This window comes from Gallinula chloropus (genome assembly GCF_964237585.1).
Source record: "Gallinula chloropus genome assembly, chromosome: 2".
NCBI classification, from domain to species: domain Eukaryota; kingdom Metazoa; phylum Chordata; class Aves; order Gruiformes; family Rallidae; genus Gallinula; species Gallinula chloropus.
Window position 1 is genome coordinate 118,511,415 of NC_140086.1, and position 11,752 is coordinate 118,523,166.

Genomic DNA, 11,752 nt, shown 5'->3' on the forward strand with positions numbered 1-11,752 from the left:
TCTGGCAGGGGCACTAATGCATGCTACTTTATTTTCCAGGTCTGACTGGCAATGACACACAAAAACTTTGAACTACTGCTCTCCATTGAATGTATTGCTACACAAAATGTGACAGTAGTTTTTCAAGCAGAAACAGACAGAAACACTGAAGCTACCAATCAGTATTCAGTAATACTGAAGCTGTGTTATTGTTCAGGCAATAGTTAGTTCAGTATAAAAAGGAAGTAAATGGCTGTCTGCACCTAAACTGGTTGGGCTGACTCAAACCTTCCAATTAATATCTTTAATACTTTCCTACGTGTCATTTCCTTTTTGGGATGCTCACTTCTGTGCACTTGCCTTTGCATATGCTGACAGTCACATGCCAAACTGATGAGGAGCCACACAAGGCAATCCTTCAACCTCATTTATGTGCTGTATACTCTAAGAGGACGAAACTTTTGACAGGCATTTGGTGTAACAGGGTTCAAACCCCACTACAAATCAACAGAGGTCAGACTACACTCAGTCGTTGTAGAACTGCTGTACTAAAGGTGAGAATTTGCTGAGGGAAGCCACAAAACAATGACTGCTCACAGTATAACAGTGCTATCACTGTTACACCCTTTTAAACATACTTTTTTTCATTTACTATAAACATTACTAGATATTTATTACTAGCATGGCAGAAAGAGCTAATGGGTTGCACAGCAGGGGTCAGCAATGCATAAATCTCCAGGATAATACTCCCCATAAAAAACAGATGTCACATAATAACCTTCCTCCAAGAGTTGTTGGGAGAATTGTATGGTTTAATCTATTTTGCCTCTGAGGCCAGAGTTTGATGATACAATAAATCCAGCTTTGGGGTCACAGTATCAGACCAACAAAAAGCTGGGGTGCCCGGATGCAAAGCAATGACCTGTTGCAAGTATTTATAAACAGATTGACTCTGGCAGCTCTCATTTGCTCAGCAGAATTCTGACTGGTTAACTTTGTAACATTAGGCTTTATGCTAGAAAAGTGATGTCTTCTTTCCCTACACACACACACACACAGACAGTTTTGAGTGCTGAAAAAAACCAACAAAAAAACCCAACCCAAAACATGATCACATCTTTGGCTATTTTGTCATAAGAGAGGTTTATATTCACCTCTGGTCCACATCAGATGTGTCTGACTAGGTCCTCCAGCAACACTCAAGTCCAGCAGAATGACAGCCTGAGTCAATCAAGCATATACAGCAAGAGATGAAATCCCTACTCAAAACAGGGTCACTCTCAAATAAAGCCACAGGTGGCTCAAGGCCTCGCCCTGTCCATTTCCAAGTATCTCCAACGGTGGATGTTCCACAGCTTCTCTGGACCCTGTCTCAGTGTCTGACCTCCCCTTGCAGACAAAAGAAAAAAAAGGGGGAAAAATATATTTAATATATTTAATTTTAATTTCTCTTATTGTAACTTGTGCACATTACACATGATCAGCAGAGCCCGTTGCACAAGTCACCAGACACTTCTGAGCTTCCTCTGTTGTGGAGCAGTTCAAAAGGCAAGTTAAAGATCCAGCTATTATTTTGAGATTTTTATTATCCAAGAACAAAGACAAGGCTCTGCAGCACAAAACACCAGGGCTACTGAAGGGAAAAGATGAAGTTCCTTCAAACACTTAAGTCTGTGGCTTTTAGTGATAGAACAGCAGCAACCGACACCGTTCCTGAGAGTGATGGGAAAGAATTAAGACCTCTGCTCAGGAAAGCAGCAGTTGACCACACTTGATATAAAAGGATGGACTTCTGACTCACTGATTTCAGATCCAAAGGGAAAAATGACTTGCAAAACCTCAACTATTTCTGCTCATCAAAGAATGTCTTAAATTAATTAGATATAAAGACAACCTGATCCTGCAACAACTTTCTTCAAGCATGAAATTAGATAAAATGGGATCTTATTTAGAGCACAAATGTTTGTTTACATATCTAAATGCTGAGCACATTAAAAAGATACCATTATTAAAATACCAAAGCAGCTGATATTATACCACTGACTGAGTCTGTTCCATTCCTGCCTCTGTACACTGAAATACTGTAACTTTAACAGGACACAAAAACTATAAGCGATAGGAAACAAGGCATACTTATTTTTAAAATTTTAATAAAAATTGGAATAACAATTATGATAATAATTAGTGAAAACGAGTGCTTAAAATTAACCATATTTAGTGATATACCTGACCCTCCAACAATGCTGCACAGGACTTACTTTAGAAGCAGGAATACAGATACTAAGTTGCCTGTATCACAAAACTATCTTAAATTTTAAGTAGAAATACCATTCATATTTCATATCTGAGGATGAAATCCAACAAAAGGTACTGGACGCCGTCTTTTCTGTTATATCAGAAAGATAAAGCACACACAAGGGAAAACTATGTGCCAGCTTCTGCTTCAAACAAGCAATTGCTGTTACTAATCAGCAAGAACTTGTGTCTTACTGAAAGGCTTTTGAAACTTGCTTTGAAGAAAAACTCTTGGAACACGTAAGTCTTCCTTCCTATTCACAGTTTCTCGCTGCACATATTCATTGACCACTTGCTCATATCCCTCAGCCTTGAAAAGCTGAGACAAGAACTCTGGAAGAGAAATAAAAAATAATAAAAAAAAGAAAAAGAATAAATGTTACATTTAAGTTGCTTTTAAAACACTAATCAGCATTTTTATAAGCATATGTTCTTATGTGATACAGCATGAAAATCACACAGGCCTTCAGATTTCAAGCTGCTCTATGCAGGCAGACTGCTGAATAACAATCAATACACATCTCCTTTAGAAACATCAACCTAAACAAAACTGCTTGCAAAACTGGGGCTTAAACTAGTTACTCAGTTTAATTTCCAAAACTTGCCACTTCTCTTATTTTTATTGAGCCATGTCATTCTCCTCGTGACTGATGCCAGAGCATTTTCACTTTAGGCAGCTGACCTTTGCTACATCACTTTAAACATTTCAAAGGTAATCCAGCCTTGGAGATGCACCTCTGCTTGAGGAAGAACACCATCCTACATTACCTGACATTCATATGCCATTGGTCAACAGAAGAATAGACAAAAAATGGATGGCAAAGTGGGTATGGTGGCACCAAGCCTCCACTAAGTCGAACTGGAAGTATTTCCCATAAACAAAAGTATCTAACTCAAAACATATGTCCGTTAGGGAAAGCAGGAGCACCTCACAAACAGGGTGACCAATGCAGCAGTGAGGGCTGCTCATGATATTCACTTGTCACGTTAATAAAAAAAAAAATTAAAGATCATAATTTTACCCCTGGCAGTGCTGCAGGCTTGGAGGAGACTGGCTGGAGAGCTGTCAGGCAGAGAAGGACCTGGGAGTGTTGGTTGACTGCCTAGTGAATATAAGCCAGCAGTGTGCCCAGGTGGCCAGGAAAGCCAATGGCATCCTGGCTTGTATCAAAAACAGTGCGGCCAGTAGGTCTAGGGAAGTGATTGTGTCCCTGTACTCAGCATTGGTGAGGCCACACCTTGCATTTCTGTGTCCAGTTCTGGGCTCTCCGTCATAAAAAGGACATTGAGGTCCTTGAACAAGTGCAGAGAAGGGCAACCAGGCTGGTGAAAGGGCTGGAGGGCAAATCCTATGAGGAGCGGCTGAGGGAGCTGGGGGTGTTCAGCCTGGAGAAGAGGATGCTGAGGGGAGACCTTATCACCACCTACAGCTACCTGAAGGGAGGTTGTAGAGAGGTGGGCGATGGTCTCTTCAGACAGGTGACAGGTGATAGGACAAGGGGAAATGGCACAAAGCTGGCCAGGTTCAGATTAGTTGTCATGAAAAAATTCTTCACTGAAAGAGTTGTCAGGGCCTGGAACAGGCTGCCCAGGGAGGTGGTTGAGTCACCATCCCTGGATGTGTTTAAAAGATGGGTAGATGAGGTACTTAGGGATATGGTTTAGCACAGGACAGGAACGGTTGGACTTGATGATCTTAAAGGTCTTTTCCAACCTTGTAATTCTGTGATTCTTTTCCTGCACCTTGTTTCATTAACTCAGGTGATAATTTCAGTGACCTGAAGCCATTCTAAACTGGTGTTACTTGTTAGAAAGCAAAGACATGCCATTTTTTCACTGCTTGAGGAGGTGGGGGGAATCAGCTCAGTGAAACAGCTGAACATGTGAGCACAGGAACCCCAGCATATCAACCTAAGCCCGTCACGAAGCCACATACACTGCCTGTAAGCACAGTGTGTTAATGTAAATGGGGGCTCACCTCAGTGAAATATAAACAAAGAGCACTTAATTGTAAAATATTAATTTTTTTTTAAATAAAAATTGAAATCTCATTGTCAGGGATTTGCACTATTTCACAACACAAAATTACAACCATGCATCCCTCCCCAAATTTAATATTATTTCAAAGAGTGGGAAAAGGGGTTACTTTTACCCATGAGAGAAGCTCAGAGTTGTTATCTGGGACAGGATGTATCATACATAAAAATTATTCCAACCATCCCACAGAGCAGTTACTTGGTGTACCAGTGTAGTGCTAAACAAATGAAAAAGTGCTCAACAAAAAAACAAAACAAAGGGTTGCAAACTGCCTGGAAATTACAGGAGTCATGTTTCTAGTAACTACAGAATTCCCAAGCATCAAGCAGTATTTATATGAAAAAATTAGTGAGATGAATGAGATCATAATGATTAAAAATGGGAGCAGAGGTGGCCCATGAGACAGTCGCAGACCAACCCAAGGCCAAACAAGTGCTAACATGACCAATATAAGATAAATTATCTTCCTCCTCCCCACCTCAATTCTTCCCCCAGAGCAAACATGTATACTACCAAGGAATTTCTCATTCAGAAACAATTCCAAGACACAATAAAAATGAGGTTAAAATTCCACAGCTAGGTCAAACTTTTATTTGTTCCCTTTAGCATCTATTCTCTTCATAAGAGCTAATTGTTTAAATAGAACTAAAAATCACACAATAAATAACAGTTCTAGAAATGCTTCAATGAAGCTGTAGCACAGCCTGCATTATCTTAGATTTCATCATTGTCCTATAAAGAATAGAGAGAGCTCAGAGAAGATTAATGGGTTTTATATATCAAAAGCAATTAGGTAATAAGTTATGTCATAAAATATGAATAACATTTACTTGGCTCCAAATTGGTCTTTTCAGTGGCTGCATTTTGCTTTAGACTAAGAACAAAGAGCCCCACAGAAATAAACACACAGCTCTTATTAAACCATGCCCCATAATTGATAGGGGGAAGTAAAAGCTTACTAAAGTTTAGCGTGAGGAATTGGGAGTTAGAAGATGAGCTAAAATCCCAACTCACTGTGAGTTCCTTCATGTCTTTGTGCTTCAAATTCTCCACCAGTACACTGCAATAATTACCTTCCTCCCTAAAGTATTATGAGCACTGAACAAAAAGCTTTAAAAACTGTACCACATGGAAATGGTTTTTGCATCATCCTTACTAAAAAAAAAAGACAAAACAGAAGAGTGACTGCAGCTAGTCAGTGCTTTCTCAGCAGGATTTGTACACAGGCTTCTCAGTGCTGTAGTCACGGTTCTGCCTCAGAAGTCATTGACTTCTTCAGCAGACCTCACCTCGCACACCAGGAATAGCCTTCCAAAATACAGAGAAGATCAATTCTGTTACTGAACATTGGTCTTTTTCACTTAGCTAACAAATCAGAATGAAACTCAGCAAATTCAGAAACTGCTACTCTTGGCACATTATAGAACATACAAAAACTTTGTAGACAAGAAAGTGCTTCAAAAAGTCCCACAAGTCCAAATATCCTCTTCCTCCCAAATGAAGTACACCATGATTTTACAGTTCATCTGTGTAAAGCAAAACTTCCATGGGCACGTTGGCTATTCCCTGAAGCAGGTTTAAAGAGAAGGTTCACAAAAAAAAAGAAAGCACTCTACAGTATGTCTTACCTTCAGTAAAAAAATATGATCTTGTCCCATCTTGTCTAACATAAAAGTTTTCTCCAAGTTTGCTGCCAGACTTAAACCTGAGCATCGCGTGATCATACAGTCCATAGTCTCTGAACAGGACACACTTGCCTGGTTTTAATACCTGCCACATAACACATATATGCTTTAGTAAGGTAAATGGATTTAGCCATATATATACTTATTGGTATACACTTCCAGATACAGACACATATCATTAAGATAAGATATCCTAACACATTCAATACAGAAGTGAGATATATGTATGTCAAATTCATTCCCTGTGCAACAAAAAAGTTGTATATAAGCTAGACTGTCTGTTCTTAAAAATGATTCCCTGTGAACAGAAGACAACAAATAGCTTTAAGATACCTGTATAGGTGCTGATCAGCTAAATAAGCTTTTGATAACAATTCAAAGGGAAGCAGGAGACGTACAATTTAACAATAAAAATTAAGTCCTAACAGGGCATTCTCATTGTTGGGTTGCATAGGGTCTAGCACCTGATTTTGCTTAATGATTAATGGTAACATTTAGAAGACAGTGACATTTCTGTTTTCATGTGACAATGTTGCAGTATAAGAAATAAAAAGGAACAATTTCAGGAAAAAGGGTGGTGGACTTGGAGTTTTTATTAACTGCATTAATTTTATTAATGATTTGGTAAAGAAATCAAGCCATAAAGAGTTTAAAATTTTAGAAACACATGGTCATTAGCCATGCTTACTTTAGACACTGGCCGCATGCAACCCTCCAACTTCATCAAACACCAGCTGTATTTGTTAGAGGAGAAAAGGACTACTTGCCACGTGCAAATTTGTGCAGAAACCTAGAAGTGAGTTAAATGAACCAGGCATCTCCACAGAGAAAACAATAATTAGCCTTTTCATGTGTACAATCTAAGAACCAATCCTGACTTTGGAAAACAGCTGGAGACATACCAAAAGTCTAACATTCCCTTTTCAAATTACTGATGATAAAACATACAGGGTATCTGATAATATAAAACCCCAAATACACACATATGCATAAATAAAGAAAAAGATGTGGACTGTTTCCCTCTGCAGTCAATATATGACATCCCAGTGGAATTCAGAACAACCAGATCGTTTAAACCACGCTCTGGATGGGTCTGTCCTAGTCTGTCAACTAAAGGCAGCCCAGGGAGACAAATCTCTCTAGATTAATACCTTCAAACACCCCACTTGTAAATCACCACGGATCAAATGTGTTTACCAACAACAGTAACATCCTAACTGCAGGTCACTATCCTCTGGAAGTCAATTATGGCTCACTGTCATTCATACCTTATCAACACAGACACTTCTGCAACCCATAAACACTATTTCTAGCGTAAAACCTGGAGGCCCAAGTCACAGGTGGAAAATGCCTTTTTTGCTATGTTGATGCTATGCATTAAGCCTGAATCCACAAAACCCCACACCACCAAGAGAAAGAGGAATAAATAATAAATAATAAATTAATAAATAGACGAACAAACAAGATATCTACAATGTAAAGCATACTTTAGTCCGTACACTGAGCAAACTAAATAGAATCATGGAATGGTCTGGGTTGGAAGGGACCCCACGAGGCAGGGTCACCAACCTCCAGGCCTGGATCTACACAAGGTTGCCCAGGGCCCCATCCAACCTTGAACACCTCCAGGGACAGGGCATCCACCACCTCTATGGGCAGCCCGTTCCAGCATCTCACCACTCTCTCTGTAAAGAGCTTCCCCCCAATATCTAATCTAAACCTTCCTTCCTTTAGCTTTAATCCATTCCCCCTTGTCCTGCCATTATCTACCCCTTTAAAAAGTTGATTCCCCTCCTGTTTATAAGCTCCCTTCAGGTACTGGAAGGCTGCAATGAGGTCCCCCTGCAGCCTTCTCTTCTCCAGGCTGAACAAGCCCAGCTCCCTCACCCTCTCTTCACAGGGGAGGTGCTCCAGCTCTCTAACCATCTTCGTGGCCTCTTCTGAACCCTCTCCAACAGTTCTACATCTTTATTGTATTGGGGACCCCAGATCTGGACACAGTACTCCAGATGGGGTCTCACAAGGGCAGAGTAGAGAGGGACAATCACCTCCCTGTCCCTGCCAGCCACCCCTCTTCTGATGGAATACATCCACAGAATACAGTATTAAAGATCACTGCTACAAGAAAGGTTATCATCTCAGAAAAAAAAAAACCAAAAAAGTACTTTCAAGCTACAAAGAAGGAAAGTGCTTTAAAGAATGTAAAATCAGCTGGCTTTACCTTGTAGATGTTCTTCAAGACAAGATGCATTTTGTCAGGATGAATGGCAGAAAGCACAAATATAAGCATGACAACATCCACAGAATCTGCTGGTATATTTTCTAGAAGATCATCTTTGGTCAGATCACACTGGAACACCTTACATCTTTCAGTACTGTATAAGGCATTTTTCTAGGGAAACGAAAAGAGTATGCTCTTGCTGAAAAACAGCAGCATTTGTTATTGCAAACAAGTAAAAGAAAAACCACTTGTGAAACTACTCAGTAGCGCGACACAAAACACGGTGTCAAAAGAACATTAACTTCCAACACGTGACTAATGTGATCTGAAATTCTTTGCCGTATACTGTAATAGTGAAGTCATAACTATTAGAATCATCTGCTCTCAGGAATTTGAGAAGGAATGTGCATTAAGACAGTTTAGGAAACATACCATTCTCCTTTTACCACTGCATCTATTTTTAAAAATACAGAAATATTATTAAAACAAATTCTGTATTACAAGGTGATCAAAGTACAGCTCTTAAGCTATAAGTAGACTGCAAACAGTTTGGGTTCATGTCACATAACCTTCATCTGGGCTGTGTTTAGCCCACAGTTTTGTTGTGCAAAAGAAAATCTGGTCTTGGCAAGAAAGAAGTTCAGCAAGAGCTGTGCAGGCAGACACCACTACGTCATCCAAAACCCAGGGTATGAACTCAGCCCAACCTCATCTTGCAGAACAGCTGTGGCATCCCAGGGAGCATCTGTCCTCTCCTGCTTGCCACAAGTATCTCCCCTTCCATCTTTCCCATGAGATATGCAGTACGTGCCTCGTGGTTCTTGGTCACAGAAGTCCCACAAGAGAATGCTTTCAAGTAACAGATATACAGAACTTTACCTCTGATTACAAACTTAATAAACACTGATACCTTTAAAGCCCAAAGTCCCCACAAGCCCTGCCGGAAGACTTAACTGTGGACTGCAGTACCACTTACCTATGAATAAGTATGAACACACCTTTTTTGAAATCAGCCTTCAAATTTCCTTAACAATACCTTTCACTGCCTTGTTTTCAAGGTTCTCCTCAGGACTCCCTCTGCCCCAAAAAATAACAAGAGCAAGCTTGCATCCCGAACAAACTTCTGCTGGCACTTCAAGCAGAGACATAGCAGCACTCCCAAAAAACACAGTCTTCACAAATCATTCAAGTAAATCAATATACATATATTACCATAGTGATGCAAATGGACACTGAAAAACTAGGTCTTGAGCAATGTTTGGCTACTTGCACAGGAGCTCCAAGGAAATGGATCAATCTCCATGTTTTTTGGCAAAAGCTAAGCTACTCTTCTTGCAAAAAGGAAGGCAGTTGCTTAAAATTTCAGAAGCTTCTAAAGGCACTCTAAAAGAAGTTCCAAATATCACACCAACCTTCACATATTCAACAGCTCGAGGAGAGAAATCACAGGCATATGCAAAAATATTCAGATCTTCTTCTAAGAGTGGAAACAAGCAGTTCCCAACCCCACAGCCTGCTTCCAGAATGGTCAATTTTTGATCTGCAAACTGGAGAGGAAGAAATACAAGGCAAAGCACATCATTTTTGGTGTCCTCATGATATAAGCAGAGACACTGTTCAATCAGCATTTTAAAAGCTATGATCAATTTTAATTACCATCGATTCATAAACTGAAGTAGGCATCCATTGGACATTCTGATACTACAAAACAGAAATCTTGATTTTGCAAAATTACAACTTGTTCTAGAATATATTAATATTTCTTTAGTCATCCACCTCTTAAGTAATCAACAGATTGTTGTACCATTTCTGTCTTGTCTTTCATTCAGCTATAATGAACAACAGATGCATCTGGCTATTCCCCTTAACGATGTTTTGCAATTAGTCTGTAATTCTGGATGCTTTCCCTTCATGTTCTGAAGTGCACCGACTTGCATCTGAATATATCACATCACAGAGAGACAAGTTTTGTATTTAGGACACAAACCAAATATTCCAGATTTCATTCTGGTCAATTATGGACTGAATCAGAACTGACACATCAGATTCTAGTATCTTTGATATTAAAAGACTCTACACAGGGTACTGTAAACTAAACATGTGACAGCTCTTACCCTAATGGCTTTGTTACAAGTACTGTTAAACTATCTGGAGGCAATCAATCTCATCTATTACAGAGGAAGTGTACAGATCTCACCTCCCGACATGCTTTCAACTCCTGAAACTCTCTGGTTGTCCAATGCCTGTCTTTGAAGAAGTTGGTGCTGTTTCTTTTGTAAAATAGATCCCAGTTCTTTTGTGCCTCTTTCTCTAGTTTTAGTTGTTTGAACTCAGACACTAAAACCTGATCTTTCGCCAGTCTCTCAGCTTCCTCTGGGCTAAGGACTCTTGCACTATGGCCTTTTTTTTGGAAAGCAACATCTTCAGTAGATGTTGCTATTATATTCAAGCAATTGGCTGATGTGCTTTCTTGGAACATCCTAGATTCTTTCATGCAAACATGAATGCCAAAGATTCAAGAGTGATTTTTCTTCTTTAGTGTATGCTTCCATCACTTAAATTAGGTAAAATAACCAAGGATCTAAAAGCAGAAGAAAAAAAGCAGAGTTAAAACGTGCACTTGTTACGATTTTAAAGTGATCTATCCTAAGGGATGGACCGCAGTGACATCAGATTTCTCTTATTTTCAGAAATCCTCCATCCAAACCAAGAACTGCACACAACATCACACTGTTGAAAGAAGATAAAGTGAGTCCTCTAGTCTTCCCTCTGAATCCTAGAAAGCTGCCTATCAAGAGAAATACGGTGCAGCTCTAAGCTTATCTTTACTACAACTGACTTCAAAAGCAAGAGGATATTGTTTCTCGTTAATCACAAATAGAAAACCTCAGAAAAAGCATAACTGGAAAAGGGGTGACATTTTAAAGTCCCATTGAAGTTGGTGAAACAAACTGTATTCACATTAGCATTCTTCTTTCCTTCTCTCACCTCTTAAGCATAAACTTAAGCATTTGTAACACCACACCACCCAAACTAGACAGCAAAACCAGTACTGTGACCAAATGCCCATAGCTGGCCTGCATCAGCACTCCTTCCACTGCCTCCTTCTGAGGATCCATGACAGTTTTAATAACCACAGGAGGCTCTTATGTCCAGAAGTTGACAAAAATAGTGCAATGAAAAGAGCTCTGCATAGGCTTGGAAGGGGTCCAAATCTTTCCTTTGATGGTTAGACTAGTTCCGGCCCCTGCCTTGCTACAACCATCCAGATCCTGGAATCGCAGAATCGTAGGGGTTGGAAGGAACCTCAAGAGATCAAGTCCAACCCCCCTGACAAAGCAGGTGCCCTAGGACAGCTCCCCCAGATAGGCATCCAGATGGGTCTTAAATATCTCCAGAGAAGATGGCACGTGTGAATTAAATCCTGCAAGGCTCAGTAACTCCCAGGGAAAGCCAGGCAGACAAAACGCGACACCCGCTTACACCAGCACCCAGAACCCGGCATCAGTGGAAATAAGAAAAATATACACAACAA

General features: G+C 40.0%; 1 protein-coding gene across 2 annotated transcripts; it reads right to left on the reverse strand.

The window, feature by feature from the left end:
• Positions 1-1,278: 1,278 nt before the first annotated feature.
• On the reverse strand, positions 1,279-10,711 carry METTL6 (methyltransferase 6, tRNA N3-cytidine; the record flags this gene model as incomplete). Of its 2 annotated transcripts, XM_084260317.1 has the most annotated exons (6): positions 1,279-1,368; positions 2,470-2,607; positions 5,940-6,081; positions 8,218-8,388; positions 9,630-9,764; positions 10,415-10,711. In XM_084260317.1, 6 exons carry the CDS (start codon positions 10,709-10,711, stop codon positions 1,352-1,354), a joined length of 900 nt encoding a protein of 299 aa, XP_084116443.1. In that variant the 3' UTR covers positions 1,279-1,351. The 2 variants fall into 2 exon arrangements, with proteins under 2 accessions (XP_084116443.1, XP_084116442.1); XM_084260316.1 differs by lacking the exon at positions 1,279-1,368 and having other exon boundaries at positions 2,113-2,607.
• Between the last annotated feature and the right edge of the window lie 1,041 nt (positions 10,712-11,752).